The 25920-nt window shown below is 44.4% G+C and overlaps 1 protein-coding gene and 1 non-coding gene across 2 annotated transcripts in view; both read left to right on the forward strand.

Moving 5' to 3' along the window:
* Window positions 1-25409, forward strand: part of VAV1 (vav guanine nucleotide exchange factor 1) — a 62987-nt gene extending 37578 nt beyond the window's left edge. Inside the window, exons 14-27 of the mRNA XM_043466394.1 lie at window positions 101-233; window positions 1037-1146; window positions 2018-2119; window positions 2367-2464; window positions 2553-2575; window positions 2914-2959; window positions 5580-5716; window positions 6030-6095; window positions 9402-9433; window positions 14473-14589; window positions 17006-17093; window positions 20700-20814; window positions 22835-22986; window positions 24665-25409. Coding sequence (XP_043322329.1) covers window positions 101-233; window positions 1037-1146; window positions 2018-2119; window positions 2367-2464; window positions 2553-2575; window positions 2914-2959; window positions 5580-5716; window positions 6030-6095; window positions 9402-9433; window positions 14473-14589; window positions 17006-17093; window positions 20700-20814; window positions 22835-22986; window positions 24665-24718 — 1273 coding nt within the window. The 3' untranslated portion in view covers window positions 24719-25409. The remainder of the gene's footprint in view (window positions 1-100; window positions 234-1036; window positions 1147-2017; window positions 2120-2366; window positions 2465-2552; window positions 2576-2913; window positions 2960-5579; window positions 5717-6029; window positions 6096-9401; window positions 9434-14472; window positions 14590-17005; window positions 17094-20699; window positions 20815-22834; window positions 22987-24664) is intronic.
* Window positions 13403-13475, forward strand: TRNAG-UCC. The gene has a single exon. It is a non-coding gene; the product is annotated as a tRNA-Gly (tRNA).
* Window positions 25410-25920: the final 511 nt, after the last annotated feature.

The following is a 25920-nucleotide window of genomic DNA, read 5'->3' on the forward strand; positions in this document are numbered from 1 at the left end:
TGGGCCCGGAAAGTGGGAGGCGATCAGGTAGAGAGCTGGCTGAACTTAGGGAGCTGGGGGCCTAGGGAGGAGCCAGACAGGGACACTTGCCTGCCTCCAGGTATGCCTTCCTGCTTGACAAAGCTCTGCTCATCTGTAAGCGCCGAGGGGACTCCTACGACCTCAAGGACTTTGTGAACCTGCATAGCTTCCAGGTTCGAGATGACTCCTCCGGAGAGAGGGACAACAAGAAGGTAAGGCTCGGAGGTGGTAACTGGGGGACCCCAATGCAGGGGACCCTCAATGCCACTTGAGCTGTCTGCTTGGCCCTTGGAATGCCAGTGTGTGTGTGTGTGTGTGAGAGATTTAGCATCGAAACATGTATGTTACCATATGTGAAATAGATCACCAGTTCAAGTTCAATGCATGAAACAGGGCACTCAAACCCAGTGCAGTGGGACAACCCTGAGGGATGGGATGGGGAGGGCGGTGGGAGGAGGAGTTCAGGATGGGGGACACATGTACACCCATGGCTGATTCATGTCACTGTATGGCAAAAATCACTACAATGTTGTAAAGTAATTAGCCTCCAATTAAATAAATTAATTAAAAAATTTTAATTTATTTATTTTGGCCACGTGGCATGTGGGATCTTAGTTCCCCCATCAAGGATCAGACTCACGCCCCCTGCAGTGGAAGTATGGAGTCTTAACCACTGGACAGCCACGGAAGTCCCGAGTGTGATTTTGTTTTTTAAATTTCTTAAAATTTTTATTTAAATTTGTTTTTCATTGGAGGATAATTGCTTTACAATATTGTGTTGGTTTCTGCCATATGTCAACGTGAATCGGCCATGGGTATAAGTATGCGTGTGTATGAATCTAGATTTGTGGATGTGTATCTGCTTCTCCTGGGAAGCCCTTTACACGGCTCTCCTGGGGGCAGACAGGCTGTAGTTGGCTTGACCCCTTCCTCCCCAGAGCAGTAGGGTCAATGGGCATGTGGTCCCACCCTCCGCAGGGCGGGTGCCTTCATTTTGAACCCTGCTTCTCTGCAGTGGACTCACATGTTCCTCCTGATCGAGGACCAAGGTGCCCAGGGCTATGAGCTGTTCTTCAAGACACGGGAGCTAAAGAAGAAGTGGATGGAGCAATTCGAGATGGCCATGTGAGACCCCCTCCTCCATCTTTCCATCCTCAGGGGACGTTAGGCGGTTTTGGACTTTAGTCTCACCCTGCCATGGGGTCACTCAGAACCTCAGCTTCTTCCTCTGGGAAATGGGAGGGACAAGCTTTCAAGACAGTCTGCATCCCCAGAATGCGAGGTGGTCACTATTTTCCATCACCAGCCTGGAAATCCTTTCTCCTTGTCTTTCTCCTTCTCTTTCTTGAGATGAAATTCACATAAGAAAAACTTGGCCATTTTGAAGTGCACAGTTCTGGGACTTCCCTGGCAGTTCAACGGTTGAAACTCCCCCTTCCAGTGCAGGGTGGGTGTGAGTTCAATCCCTGGTCAGGGAACTAAGATCCTACATGCCTTGTGGCCAAAAAACCAAAACATAAGAAATAGAAGCAATATTGTAACACATTCAATGAAGACTTTTAAAATGCTCCACATTAAAAAAAAATCTTTTAAAAAAGTGCACAATTCAGTGGTATTTAGTAAATTCACCCTGTGCGACCATCACCTCTATCTAGTTCCAAAACATCTTCAAACCCCAAGATGAGGCCCTGCACTCAAGCAGCAATCACTTCCTGTTTTCCCTACTCCCAGCCCCTGGCACCCACTCACCCACTTTCTGTCTCCACCTATGTTCCCCGCAGCACTATTCACAATAGCAAAATGGTGGTCACAATCCAAATGTCCGTCAGTGGGTGGATGGAGAAACACAATAGGGCATATCCATGCAATGGAACAGTATTTAGCCGTAAAAAAGGAAAGAGGTCTTGATCCATCCAGGTTGCAGCGTGTCCCGGTACCTCATTCCCTTTAATGGCTGAATCCTGTTCCACTGCATGGAATTCTCTTCCCTCGCCAGCTCCAACATCTACCCCGAGAATGCCACTGCCAATGGTCATGACTTCCAGATGTTTTCCTTTGAGGAGACAACATCCTGCAAGGCTTGCCAGATGCTGCTGAGGTGGGAGTCTGGGAGGATGGACCTGGATGCTGGGGTGGGTTGTCCCTACCTCTTTGGGGTGAGGGGCTCCCCTGGCCATCATGCCCCTGAGCTGGGAGGGCGGAGGCTCTCCTTTGATCTTCAGCTTCTCCGTCTCTTTTCTGCTCTAAAGAAAACCCAAAGGGGCCCTTTATGTTGTTGGCAAAATGATTGGCTGTGTTTGTTCAGCATCACTGACTCCTTCCTTTATCTCCTACTTGCATCTCAGAGGCACTTTCTATCAGGGGTACCGATGTCAACGGTGCCGAGCACCTGCCCATAAGGAGTGTCTTGGGAGGGTCCCTCCTTGTGGTCGACATGGACAAGGTACTAGGGGACTGAGCTGGGAGGTGGGTTTCTACGTGAGAGCTCCCCCCACCCCATTCTAACCAGTATATCCTTTACCCTCTCGTAGATTATTCAGGAACTATGAAGAAGGTAAGACCCCCCAAGTTCCTTTCTGTGCATGGAAAATTGGGGTAGGAGTCAGGAAGGAAGGACCTGGGAGACTCTATCAGTGGGTGTGGCTCTTGGCTGGATGCCCAGTCGATCCCTGGGTCTAGAAGATCCCCCGGAGTAGGAAACGGCAACCCACTCCGCTATTTTTGCCTGGGAAATCCCAAGGACAGAGGAGCCTGGCGAGCTACAGTCCCTGGGGTTGCAAAGAGTCTGACACAACTGAGTGACTGAGCAGGCACACGCAGGCAGATAAGGGCTGAGGAGCCCCTGGACTGGGTGCAGATAGTCATGCTCCCTTTTTTGGTCTCTCCCTCCAGGATAAGCCGCATCGGCGGGCTCAGGACAAAAAGAGGAATGAGCTGGGTGAGTCAGCAGAGGGCACTCTGCAGGACAGAAAGAAATCTAGTCTTTGCCTCAGTGATGCTGACCCAGGGAGAGATCTCAATGATTATGTTAATGACCACATAACATCCTACTTATAAGGCATCTGTTCTAGTCCCAGAAACTGGAAAGGAAGTTTTAAATGGTGAAGTCAGTTTGTTATTAGCTTTGCTTAAACACTGTGAAGGGAGTGCTTGGAACATCGCAATCCTTGTTACTATGCTCTTTCCTCCCATTCACTTTTTTATGTACACAGGTGTTTTTTAAAATTGAAGTTTAGTTGATTTACAGTGATTCAGATATACAGCAAAGTGATTTAGTTATAGATATTTTTCAGATTCTTTTCCATTGTAGGTTATTTTAAGATACTGAATATAGTTCCCTGTATTATAAGTAGGTCCTTGTTGTTTATCTCTTTATATATAGTAGTGTGCATCTGTCCATCTCAAATTCCCAGTTTATTCCTCCACCCCCTCCCATTCACCTTTATTATTCACTAGCCACCCTCCCTTTTTTTGTTTGCTGACAAACTCCATCTGCAGTCTTAGCTGGCTGGGCACACCTCATGCCCTCTCCCCTGGATTCTGTGTCACAGAATCTTATCATAATAGGGTGGTTTCAGCAAAGCATAGTCCTCCTGAAAGGTAAGGAGCAGGAGATGCAGTTTGACCAAGCCAGAATTCTTTTTAGCCTGGGGGAGGTGGTAGAAAGGCTGGATTCATATATATGTTAACAGTGTCTGTGGGATCACAATCACGATGAGTAATTTTTATTCAACATCTATTGTATATATCCTCTGAGGTAAACTGATGACTGAAAACGGGATACTTCCTGTCCTCCCAAAGCTCCCAGGTGCATAGTGGGAGACAGGGTTTGGCTAAGTTATTCCAGTTGAGGTGATAGGAGTAGAGGGTTTTCCAGTGCATCACAGTGGGAGACATGATGAATCTGAGCCATCAGGGAAGGCTGCTCAGAGGAGGAGGCATTAAAGTGGACCCTTGAAAGATGAGGTGGAGTTAGACGGATGAGGTGGCAGGAGTGGTCCAGGCAGAGGGAACAGCATGTGCAAAGCCTAGGAAGCAGGGGGTGGGTAGGGCAAGACTTTATTCAAGAACTAAGGGGGACCTCCCAGGTGGTCTAGTGGTTAAGAATTTGCCTTGCAATGAAGGAGGTGTGGATTTGATTCATGGCCGGGGAGCCAGGATCCCCACATGCTGCACAGTGTGGCCACAAAGTAAAAAAAAGAACTTGGTGTGGCCAAGAAAAATAAACTCTTTGCTCAGAATCAATATAAAGATTCAGTTTCATATCTGTCTTTCTATCTATATCTATAGATAGCTATAGTTCTATGTCTATAGCTATAGGTACTTCAACTTTATTTGTAATAGTTAAAAATTAGAAACAACTCAAATATGGTCAACAGTGGGAATACATATATGATATATGCTATACATGTATATAATGTAATAATATATATGTATAAAATCAGCTTTATAAAAAAATGTACATATTAGCTTTACTGGTCAAAAACCAGAAACAACCCAGATGTCCTCAGTAGGAGAAAATACATATGAATGTGTGTATGTGCATATATATCCACCATATAGATACTTAATATGTATATGTTCCCATATATGTTTGCATATATATATACACATACTCTTGCTCATATCCATTTTATATGGATATATATAATTATCATTTTCTATTGAGACAGAAATACGTAATTTTCTATAATTTCCTATTGAGATATATATATATAATTTTCTATGAGACAGATATATTTCTTTTGAGATAGAAAATACATACCATAAAGTGTGTAAAATGAATAAATCTTAAGAATATGGCTCACTGAATCTCTACCCATGTAACTGCCCCTCAGATCAATGTATAGAACACTTCCATCATCACAGAAAGTTTTATTGGATGGCGCTGGTCATACTCACTGCTAGTCTGTCCTGTCTCCCAGAGGGAGCCACTTTCTGACCTCTATCAGCATAGATTAGTTTTGCCTGCCATTTAACTTCACACAAATGCAGTTGTATAGCATGGACTCTCACAGCATATTGGTGCATCTGCTTGAAGCAGTCACTCGTTCTTTTTCATTGCTATATGGTATTCCATGATGTGGTTATTTCATGCTGTGTTTATCCATCTTCTTAAAGACATTGGGTTTGTTGCCAATTTTTTGGCTCTTGTGAATAGAGCTGCTGTGAACATTCTTCATCTACGACTCTCTGGGGACCTGTGTTTCATTTCTCTTGGTGATGTATTCGTAAGTGGAATTAGCTTTAGTGAATAGTGCCCAGCAGTTTTCCAAAGTGGGTTCCTACTAGTCATGCAGGAATGAGCTGTGGAGCCATGGTCACCCTTCCCATTTATGCAAAAAAAATTATTTTAGATGCTTTCATATTAAAAACTTCTTCAAATTAAAATAAAAAAAAGAATCCAGGAATCCAGGTGACTTCCAGTTGCTCCACATCCTTGCCACCACTTGGTATTGTCTGTCTTTTTAACTTAGCCATCCTGCTGGGTGGCGAGACTTGGGTTTGAAAGTCCTGGACTTTCACTGTATCATCCCCTCCCCTCCCCTCCCCTCCAGGCCTTCCCAAGATGGAGGTGTGCCAGGAATACTACGGGCTGCCCCCACCCCCTGGAGCCATTGGACCTTTTCTACGCCTCAACCCGGGAGACATTGTGGAGCTCACTAAGGCTGAAGCCGAACAGAACTGGTGGGAGGTATAGGCTGGGGCCTTGGGAGTGATGGGGAAGGACCTGAACATGGGGTCAGGGTGTAGGTGGCCTTTGGAGTGGGATCATGCAATGGAAGTTTGCTCTGGGCAGGGTGATGTCTATGGGGATTTCTGGGGCTGACCTGGCCCTTCTTGGCTGGTGGTATTTCCAGAAGTTGATACTGGTTGGTACCTCTCTGGGTCATTCCAGGTCATGGAGAGATAGCCAAGCAGAGTGGCTATTGGGTGAAAGATGGATACACACAAGCAGGGTGGCTGCCTGTAACCTCTCTGTCCATCTCTCCCTTCCATCTTTTTAGGGAAGGAATACGTCTACCAATGAAGTCGGCTGGTTTCCCTGCAATAGGGTCAAGCCCTATGTGCATGTGAGTGCCTCAGTCTGGTTGGAGTGAGGGCATGGGGTTGCAGAGAGAGTCCTGTGAGGGTGGGCAGCATTGAGGGGAATGCTCCTGAGATCAGGAGGGGCTGCCCATCATGGCATGTCACTCCCTACCTTGCTGACTAAGCCCAGAGAGAGGTTCACCCTGGGAAGGATGGCCAGTCCTTTATCTCCTTGGTTCTTTTTATTTTTATTTTTTACTTTTCAGTTTTTATTACATACACATGAACATATGACTTTTTAAAATTAACCTTTAATTTTGTCTTGGAGTATAGCCAGTGAACAATGTTGTGATAGTTTCCGGTGGGCAGAAAAGGGACTCAGTCATACATATACATGTATCCATTCTCCCCCAAACCCTGCTCCCATCCAGGCTGCCACATGACATTGAGCAGAGTTCCCTGTGCCATACAGCAGATCCTTGTTGGTTATCTATTTTAAATATAGCAGGGTATACATGTCCATCTGAAACTTCCCAACTCTCCCTTTCTCCCATCCTTTCCTCAGCAACCATAAGTTTATTCTCTAAGTTCCTGTGAGTCTGTTTCTGTTTTGTAAATATGTTCATTTGTATCATGTCTTTTTAGATTTAGCATAAAATGGATGTCATATGATGTCTCTGCTTCTCTGTCTGACTTCTTTCACTCAGTATGACAATCTCTGTGCTTAGTTGCTCAGTCATGTCTGACTCTTTGTGACCCCATGGACTGTAGCCCGCAGGCTCCTCTGTCCATGGGGATTCTCTAGGCGAGAATACCAGAGTGGGTTGCCATGCCCTCCTCCAGGGGCTCTTCCCAACCCAGGAATCAAACCTAGGTCTCCCACATTACAGGTGGATTCTCTACCATCTGAACCACCAGAGAAGCCAATCTCTAGTTCCGTCTACATTGCTGCAAAGGCATTATTTTATTCTTTTTAATGGCTGGGTAGTATTTCATTTTATATGCGTATCACATCTTCTTTGTCCGTTCCTCTGACAATGGATATTTAGGCTGTCCTGGCTATTGTAAACAGTGCAGCAGTAAACATTGGGGCACGTGTATCCGTTTGGACCACGTTTTTCTCTGTATATGTGCCTAGGAGTGGGATTTCAGAGTCATATGGTAGCTGTATTTTTAGTTTTTTAAAGAACCTCCATCCTTGATTCTTTTTGTATGAAGACCTTCTCCATCACTGGGGGAAGGAACAGGGGTTCAGAAGGCTGGCCAACCCCTGCATTCCTTCAGAGGCACCAAATAGAGTCCTCTACGGGGTCACATCCCCTGTGCCTCCTTCTGCAGGGAGCAGACCTGCCCACCCCTCTGCCCGGCGCTTGTCTTTCTTCACCTGTTTCCCACTCTCTTGATTTCCCCATGTTGATAATGACTTCAAATCTTCCCCACTCTCCCCAGACCTCATTCTTCCTCACTACCCCGCTGCCCGCCTTGTAGCCCTCATCGGAGCCTGCAGAGACAAATGGGAGACAATAGCCTCCCATTTTTTTTGCTTTCACTTTACGTAATTTCAGACTCCCAGAAAAGTCACGAGAATAATGCAAAGAACTCCCATATATCTCTTAGTCAGATCACCAATTGTTAACATTTTGTCTCATTGGCTCTGTCATCTTTCTCTGAACATTTTATTTATTTAGAAAATGTCTTATTATTTATTTTTTATTGAGACATTTCAAAGTAAGTTTACAGACACATTTCACATTTAATCTCTGAATACCTGCCAAGAACAGGAACCTTCTCTTGTATATTCATGGCGTGATTTTTGAAAACATGAAATTCAGCATGGATATTCTATTATTATAAATTATCACATATTAGAAATTATAATGTATAAATTATATATTATGTAATTCAGAGTATGTATTTGCACTTTACCAATTTTCCAGAAAATATCTTTTGCTTTTTCTTTCTTTGGCTTGGGGTCCTTTCTCCACTGTGGAGTTGCATTATGAATTTTTAACTCCGTTATTCTTCCTAAGTTATTAGCTGATATTCTATTGTAAAAAGGGCTTCCCTGGTGGCTCAGACGGTAAAGCGTCTGCCTACAATGAAGGAGACCTGTGTTCAATCCCAAGGTCAGGAAGATATCCTGGAGAAGGAAATGGCAACCCACTCCAGTATTCTTGCTTGGAAAACCCCATGGACGGAGGAGCCTGTTAGGCTACAGTCCATGGGGTCGCAAAGAGTTGGACATGACTGGGCAACTTCACTTTCACTTATTGTAAAGAACTGTCTCTTCTATGTATCTGTGCATTGTGTATGTATGTATCTATCAATCAATCATCTTTGTATCTATGAATCTGTCAGTCACCTGCGTATCTATGTATCTGTGTGTCTATCCATGTATCCGTCTGCATCTATGTATCAATTATCTATGGATCTGTCTAATAATCATCTATATATTTATCTGTGTATCTATGTAGCAATCATCTGTGTGTCTATGTACTTGTGTATCCATCGATTATCTATGTATCTATCTATATATCCATCTCTGTATCTATCAATCATTTATGTATCTAATTATCATCTTTGTATTTATCTATGTATCTATCAATCATCTATGTGTCTATCTGTGTATCTGTGTGTTATCTATCTCAGGAAATGTTCCTGGATTTTTATTTTAATGTTGTCCTGGCCTGGACCAGTGGGCTTAGGGCTTCCCTGGTGGCTCAGACTGTAAAGCGTCTGCCTGTAATGCGGGAGACCTGGGTTTGATCCCTGGGTGGGGAAGATCCCCTGGAGAAGGAAATGGCAACCTACTCCAGTACTGTTTCCTGGAAAATTCCATGGATGGAGGAGCCTGGTAGGCTACAGTCCATGGGGTCGCAAAGAGTTGGACATGACTGGGCAACTTCACTGGTTCACTGGACCAGTGGGAGCCCCTTCAGCCTGGCTCCTCTGTCCTTTTGACATAACCTCATTGTTCTCTGAGCCCTTCCTTACTGTTTAGGACAAGAGCAGGCTGCTCTTGTACTCTTTCTGCCTCAATCTTGGAATCAACCATTTTTCCAAGGAGCCAGGATCCTTTCTGTGGGACTTGGCATTCACATGTCAAGATCTGAACGCCTTTCCAGTTTCTGCCTACACACGTAGCTGCCTCTTAAAAGCTGATTCATTTGGGAGGGGTGGACTGATCTCTCCCACTGGATTCTGGGGCTGTATTTCCAGAGAAGAGCACAGTGCCTGGCACATAATAGACCCCCAATACATGACAGTGGAATGAATGAATGCAGTGTCCTGAAGTCTGTTGCCACGCTGAACCCTTTTCCCTAAGTCTCCGTCTCTGTCTGTGTCCCCAGGGTCCCCCTCAGGACCTGTCCGTTCATCTCTGGTGAGTAGAACCATCTTTCTTATTTTCAGCTTGGGGTGCTTTGGGGTGGATGTTTGGGCTGGACATTGGGGTGCCACAAGGGGCTGCAAAGAAGTCAATTATTCATTCTTCAAAGTTTGGGCATTAACTTCTGGGTCCAGCCCTACACTGGGGGCTGCTGAGAAGAGAGCACAGACCAAAGAGGGTCCTTGACTTTGGGATATTGGGTTCTAATGGAAAGAAAATGACGGTGACAATATAATGGGAGCTTCTTCTCCCTCTCCCCCTGCCTTCTTTTGAGAACCTACTGCTTAGAGCACAGTGAGGGATGGAGGTTTATGCTGTTGCTTCGGAGCCCACTGACTTTGGTTCCAATCCTGACTCTAACATTATCCAGCTGTGTGACCTTTAGCTAGTAACTCAGCTTCTCTGTGCTTCAGCTTTCCTCCCTGGAAAACAGACTGGTAACAATATCTGATTCATAAGGCTGTTAAGAAGTTTCCATGAGCCTGTAAAGTGCTAAGCTCTATTCCTGACATGCAAAAAGCACTTTATTATCTGTTCTTATTAGCATTAACTGTTATGACCACATTTCATCCATTGTAAAATGCATATTTTACCCTCTCGCTGTTTAACGCCTCTGGCATTGGAATGGCTCTTAACGATTAGTGGTGTCTCAGTTCTTTTGCCTAATTTTATGGGCGCATGTGCATGCTAAGTTGCTCAGTCGTGTCAGACTCTGTGACCTCATGGACTGTAATCTGCCAGGCTCCTCTGCCCAGACAAGAATACTGGAATGGGTAGCCATTCCCTTCTCCGGGCAGATTCTTTACCATCTGAGCCACCAGGGAAACCAGTCATTTTTATTTCGTAATTGCCTGTGAAAGCATGGTGTATTTTACAATGATTGATATCTTAGACTTGATGCACTGTGGTATTGTTTTTATGACCACTGTGTCAGCATTTTAAGGGCAATTCTTGTAATAATGCTTTGAGTGCATACTCTTCTTAATCTCTTTCTGCGACGGAGGAAACCGAGACCCAGAGAGCGGTAACTGGTTCAGTGTCACAAAGCAAGGAAGTCAAAGAGGTGGGATTCGAACCCAAGTCTGCAGGCCTTCAAAGCCCAACCTCATTACACAAAGGGCCTAACAATGCTCCCGTGTGGTGAACACCCACCACGTATGAGGTGCTTCAACTGCGTCTTTGCCTTTTGTCAAAAATGCTCCTCTGTGATGGGCAGTTTTATCTCCTCTTTTCAGAGAAGGCAATTCAGGCTCAGAGGAGCACACTCAGTTCCTGAGGTCTCGGGGCAGCTGGGTGGCAGACCCAGGGTTTAAACTGTGCTCACCTGAGGCAGGGTGCTCACTGTATCCCTGCCCTGTCAGATGTGGTCAGGTGAGGCCACTGCGGCCGGACCTGGGGTCAGGAGAGAGAGAGACCCTGACTTTGGGTGCAACGAGGATTGCAGTGGGTGCCCAAAACTCAAACTTTGAGAGCCGTGCTCTCTTTTTTTTTTTTTGAGAGCCATACTGTTTTAAAGTGATGTTTTATCAAACAAAAGCAAGGAAAAAAAAAAAAAACAACTATGATGGGCAAACTATCAAAACTGTAAATCACGACAGGATATGACAGCGCTGGGAGTAGGGAGAGGTGAGTTGTGGTCAGCCAGGCACGTGCAGAGTCAGATCTGGTCCTTATGTAAAGTTTCCACATTTTATTCACCATGGGTTTTTTAAAATTTAGTTTCAAAATTGAGGTAAAATTCACATGACATAAAACTCACCATTTAAAATGGCATTTATGTTATTATTTACACTTATATTACATATTCACATTTATCAATATAATTATATATTGCATAATGTAGCTAGTTATATATTAAAAAATATGTAATTAATACACATTAGGTTATATGTTTATATTATGGGAAGCCCTGGTGGCTCAGCAGTAAAGAATCTGCCTGCTAATATTTGACAAATGCAGGAGATGTGGGTTTGATCCCTGGGCCGGGAAGGTCCCCTGGAGAAGGAAATGGCAACCCACTTCAGTATTCTTGCCTGGGAAATCCCATGGACAAAGCAGCCTGGCCAGCTGTAGTGCATGGGACTGCAAAGAGTCAGGCATGATTAATCGACTTAACAACAACAAAAATGTATGATTAACATATATTATATATGTTATATTCACACTTAGAGCATATAGGCATATTCATACATAGATTATCTGTAATTATATGGTATATAATATAAACTGTTATATATTTACATACACATTCATTTTATATATAATACATAATTCATATTTATATCATAAATGCATTATCTATAGTGTATATTATTTATGTTATATACTAATTCCATATGTACTGTCTATAATTATATAGTATATAATTAATATATATTACTTGTTATATATTAATGTTTATATTTATAGCATAAACACATTGACATCATATTTTATATCACTTATAATTGTGTGTTATCTATATTAATGTATATTTAGTGTATAATGCTAATGTATATTTTTATGTTATATTCTTAAACTTATGCTATTAACATATTCATATTCTTGCTGATACATCATATATAATTATATATTAGCTATAATTAATATACATTATTTATGTTGTATATTTGCACTTATAGCATAAATATATTCATAGTCACATCTTTGTTTATTTTTCACATTTATATTAAATGATATTTAGTACATTCACAATGGTATGCAGCCAGCACCTCTCTCTAGCTCTGAAACATTTTCATTACCCCCAAAAGAAATGCCCCCCTTGTTAACAGTGACCCCTCCTCTCCCTCCCCAAGCCCTGACAGCCGTGAACACACTTTCCGTCTCCATGAATTTGCCAGTTCTGGGTGTTTCATATAAATGGAATTTTACACTGTGTGCCCTTTGTGACTGGCTTCTCCCACTCAGCACCACATTTTCAGGGTTCATTCACCTTATAGCACTTAATCAGTACTTCATTCCTTTGTATGGCTGCTTTTGCGATTTAGAAAATATTGCATTAAAGTGCTGCTTATTTTCTTTGTTATTATTTGTTTGCTGTTATTTACCCTGATGACTGAGTTTTTTGGCTTGCCCTTTAATTTTTGTACGCGAGGCTGTGTCTCACTCTCCTCATCCTATTTCCATCCTGGTGACCACAAAGATGGGCAGACAGTGGACACTCAGTAAATACCTTTCCACAAATGCCAAATTTCAGAGTAAAAGGGAAAAAAACCCACAGCTGTTTTCCTATGCTCATACTCTCAACAGTTCTGAAACCAAATGTGTGGTGGTTTTTTTTTTTCCTCCACACCTAATAATTCTCTAATTCTACAGACACCAGCTTGGGTGTGCTACAATTCAATTCAATTCTGACACTATTTGTCTGGAGTTAGTGACAAATCCCATAGATTAAGGGCTCGGCCTCTATCTTGGTTTACCTAGCTCACAGGGTAGAAAACATCCGTGTGCAGTGCAGGAGACCTCGGTTCAGTCCCTGGATTGGGAAGATCAGCTGGAGCAGGAAATGGCAACCCACTCCAGTATTCTTGCCTGGAGAATCCCGTGAACCGAGGAGCCTGCTGGGCCACAGTCCACAGAGTTGCAAAGAGTTGGACACGACTAAGTGACTAACACGCTTCAAGAGATACCCCTCCACTTTAGGTGACAATCACAAGCCTGGGTCACCCAGACTTCTGACCCACCAGCTACAAATGGGGGCTTCCCATAGCCCCCTCCTTGGGTCTGATAATTTGCTAACACAAACTCCAAGAACTTGTAGAAATAGTTTCCTTACTAGACTACCTGTTTATTATCAAAGGATTCCAATCAGGAAGAGTCAGCTGGAAGAGTTGCTTGGGGCAAGGTGCGGGGAGACGGGACGGGGCTTCCATGCTCTCTCTGGCCTTGCAACCGCCCACCCCACCCCCAGTATCTCTCTGTGCTCACCAACCTGGAATCTCTCCAAACACTTTGGCTGGGGCTTCCCTGGTAGTCCAGTGGTTAAGACTTTGCACTTCCCATGCAGAGGGCACAGGTTCGATCCCTGGTCAGGGAAGTAGGATCCCACATGACGTGGTGGTGGTTGGGAATCCCCACACCACTCCCCCCACCCCCCGCAAAAAAAAATCGAAACTATTTGGTTGGAGTTCGGTTGAGGCATCTTTATATAGGCAAGATTGATTAAATTATGGGTCGTTAGTGATGGACTCAACCTCCATCTTCGCAGATGTGGAGGTGGGGCAGGGATGAAAATTTCAAGCCTCTAATCACATGGTTCTTCTGACTACTAACCCTCATCCTGAGGCTATTAAAGAGCCCCCAGGAGCTTCCCTGGTCTAGTAGCTAAGACTCCAAGCTCCCCATGCAAGGGGCCTGAGTTCAATCCCTGGTCAGGGAACTAGATCCCACATGCAGCTAATAGTTTGCAAGCTGCGACAAAGACCGATGATCCTACATGCCTCAACTAAGACCCAGGGCAGCCAAGTAAATAAAAGTCAATATTAAAAAAAGAAGAGCCCCAATCAGCTTATTAGCATACAAAAAGACACTTATTGGGCTTCCCTGGTGGCTCAGAGGTAAAGAATCTGCCTGCCAATGAAGAAGATCAGGGTTCGATCCCTGATCTGGGAAGATCCCACCTGCTGTGGAGCAACTAGGCCTGTGTGCCACAACTACTGAGCCTGTGCCCTAGAGCCCGGAAGCTGCAACTCCTGAGCCCCTGTGCCACAGCTAGAGAAAAGCCTACACAGCAGCAGAGACCCAACACAGCCAAAAAGAGAAATAAATAGAAATAAATACAAATTTTAAGAAGACATATTGGAGATTCCAAAGGTTTTAGGAGTTATGTGCCAGGAAAGGGTGGAAAGCATAGAGAACAAATATATTTCTTCCTGTATCACACTGAGACATAGCTACACCCAAAGGATTGTGTTGTCTCCTGCAATCCAGTTGTGAAAGCTTGGGTGTGGCTTATACGTGTCTAATGCCCACTGCCTCCCCGAGGTGTACCCATCAGAGTTATGTGAACCTCTCTTCTTGGTATGTCTTGACAGGTATGCTGGCCCCATGGAGCGAGCCGGGGCGGAAAGCATTCTCACCAACCGCTCGGATGGGACGTTCTTGGTGCGGCAGAGGGTGAAGGATGCCGCAGAATTTGCCATCAGCATTAAGTAATTTCTTCTTTCCCTGGCCCGTTTCCCCTTGTGAGCTGAGCACTTCAGGTGCTTAGGATGTAACCATTTGGGTATTGTGTCCAGGGGCTCTGAAGAGCTCTAGTACCAGTCCTTTATGTCTCAGCACAGGAAGAGAACTCAGTGAGAGGCAAAGTGAGAGATAAGAAGTGACTTATTAGGATAGGATGCTTGTGAGGTTTACCAACGGGTGGGCCAGAAATGCTGTGCCCTAAGGACTCACCGGCCTACAATTTCATAAACCAAGGAAAAGTGGGGAGGGGGAAGAGAACTTCTTTGACTTTCTTGAATAGATAGATGTCATGCTTCCAGCATCAGCTCCTCCTCCCCCAGGTTGAGTAGAGGAGTTTTCTTGTCCCTGTGTGGTCCGCCAATTATTCTTCTTGTGTGCAGAGAGCATGTCCTAGGATTCATTAACTTACTGAGTTCACGGGGCAGGAAGTGGGGCTCATGCCACCATTTTTTTATTGTTTTGGGGCATGTCCCGAGCCTCTGTTACCTGGTTATGTGACTAAGCAAGGCTGCTTGGTTTTGTGGTTAAGCAAATCTTCTTTCTTGAGTAATCATTAACTTACAGGGGTCTCCCATATTTTTCTATTTACAATCCCCTAGTGGGATTGACTGTTTAATCACCTACTTTGTCCCTTTATTCTGTCCCTGTCAAGACGATTGACTACTGTACATTAACAATAGTCACTTTTTATTGAGCTTCTGTAGGGTCCTGTGTGTTTTTAATTTTTGTTTTTTATTTTTTTTCATTGATTGGTAACCCACAGAAAAAAGACAAGCTTCTTAAGCAAGGCTCTAAGGGGACATTAAGCATATTCTTTGTTGTTGTTCAGTCGCTCTGTAGTTTCTGCCTCTTTGTGACCCCATGGACTGCAGCACACCAGGCTTCCCTGTCCTTCACCATCTCTCGGAGTTTGCTCCAACTCATGTCCATTGATCGGTGATGCCCTAAGAGGCAGAAATGCAGTCTGGACCCAAGTCTTGCGGACCCTGGCTGTCCTTCCTTTCTGTTTGTTTTGGGTGCAGCTTCTTTCTTGTGGTGACTCGTTTCCTTGTTGGTTTTTTCATTTTGTCTTGTGATGATAAGTGGGGCTTTCCCCATGGGTATCTTTGCTGCTTGGGTCTCCAGAGATTTTGCATTTGCTTCCGTTGGGAATCACCAACAAGTTTACTTCTTTTTCAGATTAAAATAGTTTTGTTTAATTCCTTAGTTTCCCAGTCTATACAGGTGATTTAAATATAAATGCTAAACCCATAAGAAGGTGAGGTTAAGGTGATGAATTCTTAAGTGTAACTTTTCTATTTTGAGTCTGAGACAAACAGACTCAAATGGTCCCTGCTGTGCTGATGGGTGGGGTTTTTCTAGAACACTTTTTCCCCCCTGAGGAAGGAGCTTTTTGACTTGACAGTCCAGCCTTTTGAGATGAGGGTGGGTCTCAGTGCCAACTCTCTACCCAACAAGGACACAATAACTCATCTCATATTTCTATGTGATCAAGATGTACGCTCTAGGGAATCCCCTGGTGGTCCAGTTGGGGCTGCCCTGCCTGCAATGCGGGAGACCCAGGTTTGATCCCTTGGTCAACAAGACCCCCTGGAGAAGGAAATGGCAACTCACTCCAGTATTCTTGCCTGGAGAATTCCGTGGACTGGGGAGCCTGGTGGGCTACAGTCCATGGGGTCACAAAGAGCTGCACACAATTGAGCAGCTAACAGTTTTACTCTCCATGGTAACTGAGGGCCCGAGTTTGATCCCTGGTTGGGGAACTGAGATCCTGCAAGCCGCATTGCACAGCCAAAATTGAATTGACACATACTTTTAAGTTTCATCCTCATTTTGTCCTTTGGGGGATTTCCCTTACTTTTTTTTTTTTAAGAGTTCAGCATTCTTTTCTCAGCATTTCTAGGTGTTTTTAGAAGTAGGAGATTTTTTTTGGTTATCTAGTTCTTCATGTAGACAGAACCTTTCCTGCCAATTCATGTCTCTTCCGGGTCCTTACTAGTCTGTGGTCTGCCATATTGGTGGAAATGAATTCCCCTCTCCTACATCCTTTAGATTCTATGGTCCTTTGTATTGGTGGAAGTGGAGATTTCATCCAATCTATTCTAGAAGGATGCCTTGCTTACAGAGTCCATTTGATTTCTAAACAACCTTAAGGAAGATGATTCCTATTACACAGGGGAAGAAATGAAGGCTTAGAACAGCAAAGTCTCCAGGGAAGGGATTCTGTAGGGTTCCAGTGGTCGCCCCTTCCCTCCAGTAGCCAAGTACCCTTCTTCCATGGTTGGGGGCGGGTATAGCCCGGGGCTGAGACACGATAGGAAATGGGCCTGAATTCCCCGACTCAGCTGTCAGGGACATCTTGCGCTCTTTCCCTGCATGCAGGTATAATGTTGAAGTCAAGCATATTAAAATCATGACATCAGAAGGACTGTACCGGATTACAGAGAAGAAAGCTTTCAGGGGGCTTACGGTAAGGGTCAATCTACCCCAACCCCAGTCTTTCAGAATCTAAGTTGGACCCTCTCTGAGGCTCCACCTTAGGACCCCTTTTCCTCCATCCAAAATAACCGCTCCAAGAGGCACTATGGAGCAACTGGCTTTAAACTTGTTTTTCTAATCACCAACAACGAGAATAACAATAATAACCACAGTAGCTGCAGTGGTCATTTGCAAAGCACTTGTTGAGTGCCAGACGTATTATCACTAGGACAGCAGGTCATTCGCTCAGCTCTGAGTTCCCATTTCACAGATGGGGGAAACTGAGGTTTAGTTCTCATCTGGTATCATAGAATGGCAGAGTCTCTGTTTTTGTCAGACATCAAGAGTTAGCTCTTTTTGCAAGGCAGAAATAGAGACACAGATATAGAGAACCAATGTATGGACACCAAGGTGGGAAAAGGGGAGTGGGATGGATTGGGAGATTGGGACTGACATGTATACACTAATATGTGTGAGACAGAAAACCAATGAGAGCCTGCTGCATAGCACAGGGAACTCTACTTAATTAATGCTCTCTGGTGACCTAAATGGGAGGGAAAGCCAAAAAAGAGGGGATATATATATATATATATACACACATAGAGCTGATTCATATTGCTGAATAGCAGAAATGAACACAACGTTGTAAAGCAGCTATACCCCAATTTAAAAAGATTTAGCTCTCCTTAATCTGTTTAATGACCATTTCATGGAGAATCCAGGGGCCTTTCAAGTGTTTTTGCTTCTATTTGTTGCCGTGCAATTTTGGACTATCTTTTAGACCTCTTAAGCCCATGGATAAGGCTCATGGATCCTACCCATGGTCTGTGGATCCTTGGGGAGCTTTGAATTGTCTGGAAAAAAATCTAGAATTTTGCATATATCTGTATTTTTTTTTTTTTTGAGGAAGGTGTCTCAAATTCCATTTGAGCTTCAAACAGATCCTTAACTCCCCCAAAAGTTAAGGACTATTCATTCATTCCACATACCTTTTTCTTCCCCAAACTTTTTATTCTGAAAATTTTTCCTCCCTCTATTTTTTTTTTATTTCTGAAAAATTACTGAGATGTTACTGGAATAGTGTCATGAATATCTGTGGGCCTTTCACCTGGTTTTACTGATTGGTTGTTAATATTCCTCTTTTGCTTTCTTTCTCTCCCTCTCTGCCTCTACACATGCACGCACACACACACACACACTTATTTTGCACTATTTAGGAGTAATTCGCAGATATCAAGATCCTTCCTATAATTTAGTAAAATGGTACTGATGAACCTATTTGCAGGGCGGTATTAGAGACGAAGACATAGAGAGCAGACTTGTGGACAGAGTGGGGGAAGGAGAGGGTGGGACGAATTGAGAGAGTAGCATGGAAACATACACATTACCACGTGTGGTGTTATGCTAAGTCGCTTCAGTCGTGTCCAGCTCTTTACAACCCCATGGACTGTAGCCCACCAGGCTCCTCTGTCCATGGGATTCTCCAGGCAAGAATACTGGGGTGGGTTGCCATGCCCTCTTCCAGAACCATGTGCAAAATAGATAGCTAATGGGAAGTTGCTTTATAACACAGGGAGATCAACCCGGTACTCTGTGATGGCCTAGACAGGTGGGAAGGGGTAGAAGGGGGCAGGGAGATTCAAGAGGGCAGGGACATATGTACGCTTAGAGCAGATTCACGTTGTTGTATGGCAGAAACCAGCACACCATTGTAAACAATTATCCTCCAATTAAAAATAAATTTTAAAAATTCTTCCTATAAGTACTTCAGCATGCATTTCTGAAGAGCCAAGACAATTGTTTTCCCCTCACCACCGTATCCTTATCACGGTCAGGGAGTTGAACATTGATACAAAATTATTACCTAATACAGAACATTTTCCAAGCTCCCTGATGGCCCCAATTATGTTTATTACAGCCTTTTCGTCCCCAGGATGTAATCAGGGGAATCACCCATTGCATTCATCTCCTTCGTGTGTCTCTTAATTTTCGAGAGCTCCCCAGTCTTTTATTTATTTCTTTGGTCTTTCATGATGTTGACGTTTTTTGTCTGTTTGTTTTCCAAGTGAGAGAATGTGTTAATCCAACAAAAATGAAATAAACAACCAGAGTTTTGAGTGTTTTTTCACACTTGTAATGAACTGGAAAAAGGTTTCAATTACATAAAACAACTATATTCTGTTAAAAAAAAAAAAAAGCCACTCCCATCACCCATGACATTGGCATTTTTAAAAATAATTAAATGTACTTATTTTTAATTGAAAGATAATTGCTTTATAGTATTGTATTGGTTTCTGCCAAACATCGGGCTTCCCTGATAGTTCAGTTGGTAAAGAATCTGCCTGCAACGCAGTAAGGCCCCGGTTCAATTCCTGGCTTGGGAAGATCTGTTGGAGAAGGGATAGGCTACCCACTCCAGTATTCTGGCCTGGAGAATTCCATGAACTGTACAGTCCCTTGGGTTGCAAAAAGTCAGACACAACTGAGCGACTTTCATACGTTCACAAAGAGACCAGCTTTTGGCTGCCACACTCTATCCCTTGTCCTAGGACTGAATTCTGGATCTGTCCTTTTCTAGCTGTGTGACCCTGGATGAGCCTTCTCTGTGACTCAGTTTCTCCATCTATAAAATAGGGGACTCATCAATGTATTTACCTCCCATGATTATTAAGAGATTTAAAAAAATATTTATTTTTTAAAACTGAAAAAAAAAAAAAACTGGGGCTGGGTCTTCATTACTGTGTGGGCTTTTCCCTACTTGCCCCAGGTAGGGGCTAGACTCTAGTTGAGGTGCGCAGGCTTCTCCTGGTGGTGGCTTCTCTTGCTGCAGCGCATGGGCTCTAAGGCTCGTGGGCTTCAGTAGTTGCGGCTCATGGGATCAGCATTTGCAGCTCCTGGAGTCTAGAGCACAGACTCAGTAGTCGTGGTGCAGGGATTTCAGTGGCATGTGGGATCCTCCTGGATCAGGGATGGAACCCATGTCTCCTGCACTGGCAAGCAGACTCTACTACTCAGCCACCAGAGAAGCCCCTAAATATTTATTTTTAATTGGTGGATAATTGCTTTACAATGTTGTGTTGGTTTCTGCGATACAATAATGTGAATCAGCCATAAATATACATATATCTCCTCCCCCTTGAGCCTCCCTTCCACCCCTCTAGGTTATTAAGAGATTTTGATGATGTGTGGTTGCACACTGACCAGCACACAGTAGTTGCTTAATAAATAGCATTTATTATTATTACAATTATTTGTAAAAATAGAGCTCTTGACACCCAGAGGGTGGGGTGGGGGGGGGTTGGTTTTGGTGAATTGGTTGTCAAGCAAGTTGATTCTTTGGTAAGTTTATCATGAAACAAACTGGATATTAGGAGAACTGTTTTGAGACAATGTGATTTCTTCCCCATAAAATGGTCCTGGCCTCTGGGAAGGGAGTGAGCTCCCTGTCATGGGGAGCTTTCAAGGAGTCTGTTGCCAGGGAGCGCAGAAGAGGGGCCTGTTTCACACAAGGAGTGGGGTGCGGTTCCTTCCAGCTCTGCCTCCCTCTCTTGCGGGCTGGCCCTCTGGAAGAGCATCTGTCCTGCTGCTCTCTTTCTAGGAGCTGGTGGAATTCTACCAGCAGAACTCTCTGAAGGATTGCTTCAAGTCGCTGGACACCACTCTGCAGTTCCCCTTCAAGGAGCCCGAGAGGAGAGCCATCAGCAAACCAGCAGGTAGGAGGCCTGCAGCCGGGGGCCCGCAGTGCCAGCTCCTTCCCGTTGTGGAGGGAACGTGCGGGGATGCGGAGGACATTGCTTCCAGTGGGCGTGGAGACGTCCTCTTGGTGAAAGAGCCTGAACTCCTTCCCACTTCCAATTTGTCCCTTTGCTCCTGAGAGATCTGCATATCCATTTGTTTGGATGAAAGGGGTTACTTTCGCATTTGGGAAATGAGGATACAAGAAACCAGAAGGGTGCTCATCTGTATCTTTTAAGCCTTTAATTTTGTATTAATATCAGGCATTAATCAGTATCGATAACCTTCTCCTGGGCTTCCCTGGTAGCTCAGATGGTGAAGAATCTGCCTGCAATGCAGGAGACCCGGGTTCCATCCCTGGGTCGGGAAGAGCCCCTGGAGAAGGGAATGGTTACCCACTCTAGTATTCTTGTTGGGATAATCCCATTGATAGAGGAGCCTGGCAGGCTACAGTCCATGGGGTCATACAGAGTCAGACACGACTGAGTGACTAAGACAACAATAAACTTTTTCCCCACAGAAAGGCAAGATCTTTAGCACACTCTTACTTCTGTTTTCCTTTGTATAGCTTACTCACCTGGTTTGTTGAAATTTTCTGGACTGTTGGCTATGGTTGAAAACAATCATGCCTTACATTTTAGGAATTCTTTCTTCACCATTGCATTTCAGTTTGCAAAGTTGTTATCAAGCATTATTTAAACTGTCTGCATTTCTTATTTTCCATGTTTTCCTTTATTTTTAAAATTCCTTATTCTGATTCAAACTTTATTTTGCTGGAGTGCATTCTGGAGTACATTTAGTGGAAAAGTCACATGGGTGGTGGAGTTTCTGAATTCTTACCTGTCCAAAAAAATTTTTTAAGATGGATTTAAAAATCAATTATTAAAAAATAAATAAATAAATAAAAATAAAAATCAATTATTGTTCAAATGTTTGCCAATAAAATAACAATTCCCCACTGAAAAAGCTATATTTTTGATAAAGCAACAGCAGCACAACATCAGGATTCTAAGATGAAAATTGTCATTATTCTCATCACCCAATCAGATGTTTCTGTCTGCACATTTCTTGTTGGAAAATATATTCAATCAGCCTATCTGCAGAAATACTACAAACTAGTTTTCTACAATATCACTTAATATTGTACTTTGAGAAGTTTTCCTGTGTCCCTTTCCCCCTTGTTTATCTTTCTCTCTCTTTTTCTTTTCTTGTTTCTTTGTTTATTTATTTGGCTGTGCTGGGTCTTAGTTCGGCACATGGGATCTTCCATCTTCATTGTGACATCCAGGATCTTTTTAGTTGTGACATGCAGGATCTTGAGTTGTGGCATGCGAACACTTAGTTGTGACATGTGGGATCCAGTTCCCTGTCCAAGGATTGAACCTGGGCCCCCTGCATTGGGAGCACAGAATCTTAACCACTGGGTCACCAAAAGAAGCCCCTGTCCTTCTCTTTTTTAACCCTTAGACCTCCTTAGTATAATTAATATTATCTAGAATGAAAATTTCCACATCTTTCTTCTGTTTCTCTTACTATGAATATATGTGTGTTTGTTAGTTGCTCAGTCATGTCTAATGCTTTGTGACCCCATGGATTCTAGCCCAGCAGGCTCCTCTGTCCATGGAATTTTCCAGGCAAGAATACTGGAGTGGGTTGCCATTTCCTCCTCCAGGGGATCTTCCCGACTCAGGGTCTCCTGCATTGCAAATAGTTCTTTACCATCTGAGCCACCAGGAAAGCATGAATAGACACAAAACATTTAAAAGATCATATATGGTATTCTCTTCTAAATTTGCACGCTGGTTGGGCTGGAAGAATGATTCTGGGAAGACAGCTGTATTCCCTCAGAACACAGGGCACCCAACACTCAGTGGAAAGAAGCACTGAGGGGTCCTTTATCCCAGCGCATTCTCCTGAGAGCATGGTCCTCTGCAGGTGGTGGGCGGGCGGGAGGGCTCTAATCGAGGCTGTTTCCCATGTCTGCTCTCTGCCTTACAGCCGGGAGCACCAAATACTTTGGCACGGCCAAAGCCCGCTATGACTTCTGCGCCCGGGACCGATCAGAGCTGTCCCTCAAAGAGGGCGACATTATCAAGATCCTTAACAAGAAGGGGCAGCAGGGCTGGTGGCGAGGGGAGATCTACGGCCGGGTGAGTTGGGGCGGGGCTCAGCAGTCACAGTGGGGCTGTCCTGGATGGTGGACTGGAGAGGGTGGGCAGGGGGGCGTACCTGGTTGGAAAGGAGGAAGGGACAGAGATTTCATGTATGCATCTTGCAGTTATTTATTGAGCACCTACTATGTGCCCTTCTGCTGGGTGCACAGGAGGCACTGCCCTATGAAACTCATAGTCTAGTGGGAAGTGTAGAACTGTGAGCATGCCCTCATAAGAGTGAGTGGTCAAGATTGAGATGGGGATTCGTGAGGCACCTTGGGAGCCCCCGGGGAACCCCTGACTCACCCTGGATGAGGTCAGGACACCTTCTGAGAGGCAAGCTGATCACTGAGGGATGAGTAAAGTTAGCCAGGTAAAAAGGTCACAGTGGGGGTGGGGAGGGGGACCAGTGTGGGAAACTATTGCAAACAAACCATCATGTGCAAAGGCCCTGGGGTGAGAGAGTGAGTGGCATGTTTGGGGGAACCTGAAGGGAGGAGTTTGTCTGTCTTATTCACTTCAGTGTCACCAGTGCCTGGAACACAGACTGTCACATAGTAGTTGCTCAATATTTGTTGAATGCATGAAGAGGCAGACCAACTACTTTTGCCTTCTGTGTTCTTTGCCTGCATTTGGACTTTCAGGAGGGAACTCAAATTTTCTCAGAAAACTTTGCTTCCCTTTGCTTCTTATTGTTGTCTCACAAAGGCAGAGAGTCTTCTTTATTTCAGCTGCTGATGAATTTCTAGTCTCCAGCATATTGCCCTTGCTTGTATCAGTTTCTCAAAAACTACTTGTTGAATGAAGATAAGGAGAGTGGTTAGGAGCTTGGATTCTACCAGAGGGAAACATGAAAAGTGACCTCTGGAAAATTGCTTAGGAGAACAGTTTTAGGAACCATAGAGGGTAAATTTATTGTGCAATGGAGGACAAATAGGGTGTGAAGGAGACTTCTGGGGTGTTTACGAAGGTCTGGGCTATAAAGAATTCATCCACCCACCCATCCATCCATTATTCTATCCATCCATCCATCCATCCACCCATCCACCCACCCATCCACCCACGCATCCATCCATCCATCATTTTGTCCATCTGTACATTGTTCATTATTACACCCATCCATCCTTTGTTCATCCATCCATTCATTCCATCCATCCATCTTTCCAGCATCCATCCATCATTCCATTCATCCATCCATCCATCATCCATCCATCTATCTTTTCAATATTTATTACGTATCTACTGTGTTCCAGGAACTATTCTAGATTTTTGGAACTCAGTGATGAATAAGACAGACAAAAATCCCTGTCCTGTTGTAGTGAAGGGAGGGGGAACAGAGAACAAGTCTATAAATAAGTAACATATATAATCAATTAGATGGTGAAAAGTGTTATGGAAAAGTAGTAAGTGGGGGTAAAGAGTGTCAGGATGGGTGAGGTTTGCAGGCCTTAAATAGGATGGTTACAAGTCCTTATGGATACGGTGACACGTGAGTAAAGGACAGGAGGAGGTACAGATGGTCAGCCGAGGGTGTGTCTGGAGGAGGTACTTCCTGCGGTGGGAGATGGGACAGGTGCAAAGGCCCCGAGGCAGGAGGAAACCTGGCTGGTGTGTCAAGGAGCAGTGGGAGGATGGGCAGAGAGGCCGCCCTGACTGCTTCCCTGTCTCTTTCCAGGTTGGCTGGTTCCCCTCCAACTATGTGGAAGAGGACTATTCTGAGTACTGCTGAGTCTTGGCACATTGGCAGAGAGATGAGAGATTCCAGGCTCCAAGCCCAGGATGAACAGGCAGTGGGGCCAGGAGCTGGGACAGATCCTGGCGGGCTGAGAGTCTGCAATGGACTGTGGAGGGGTAGTGTCCAGCTGGCGGGGCTCCAGGGATGATGCCCTGCCATGGTTAATTTATAACACATGGATTTCCTCTTGGGTCCCCTTGAGAAGGTGGGGCTCCAGGCAACAACCACTTTCAAAAAATGATGGATGGATGGACGGTGTCAGACCTGCAAGGGGAATGATGGGAGAGGGAGTCGGGAGAGACACAAGCCCCTCCACTGACTCCTGCTTTCCAGTCCTGCCACCTTTCTCTGTCACTTAAAGTAAGACCTCGAAGACTCAGAGAATGAACTTATGGTTGCCAGTGGGGTGGGATGGTGGAGGGAGGATGGGGAGGAAGGGATAGTTAGGGAGTTTGGGATGGGTATGTACACACTGCTATATTTTAAATGGATAACCAACAGGGACCATGGAACTCTGCTCCTCAAGGTTACATGGCAGCCTGGCTGGGAGGCGAGTTTGGGGGTGAATGGACACATATGTATATATGGCTGGGTCCCTTCACTATTGACTCGAAACTATCACAACATTGTTTGTTAATTGGCTATACCCAAATAGAAAATAAAAAGTTTAGAATATAGAAACAAATAAGGCCTGAAATCTGGAAATGGGGCTCCGATGTGGCAGGAAAGAATTTTACATTCACAGATTGTTCAGTGACCCCAGGGACTGCAGTGCGTCAGGCTTCCCTGTCCTTCACCATCTCCTGGAGTTTGCTCAAATTCATGTCCATGGAGTCGGTGATGCCACCCAACCACTTCATGCTCTACTGTCCCCTTCTTCTCCTGCCCTCAATCTTTACAGCATCAGGGGCTTTTCCCATGAGTCAGATCTTCATTACAGAAGGCCAAAGTATTGGAGCTTCAGCTTCAGTATCCGTCCTTCCAGTGCGTATTCAGGGTTGATTTCCTTTAGGATTGACTGGTTTGATCTCCTTGCTGTCCAGAGTCCAAGACTCTTGCTCAAGAATCTTCTCAAGCACCACAATCTGAAAGCAAAAATTCCTCGACACTCAGCCTTCTTTATGGTCCGACTCTCACGTCTGTGCATGACTTCTGGAAAAACCGCAGCTTTGACCATATGGACCTTTGTCGGCAAA

Source organism: Cervus canadensis, chromosome 4 (assembly GCF_019320065.1).
Source record: "Cervus canadensis isolate Bull #8, Minnesota chromosome 4, ASM1932006v1, whole genome shotgun sequence".
Classification (NCBI taxonomy): Eukaryota; Metazoa; Chordata; class Mammalia; order Artiodactyla; family Cervidae; genus Cervus; species Cervus canadensis.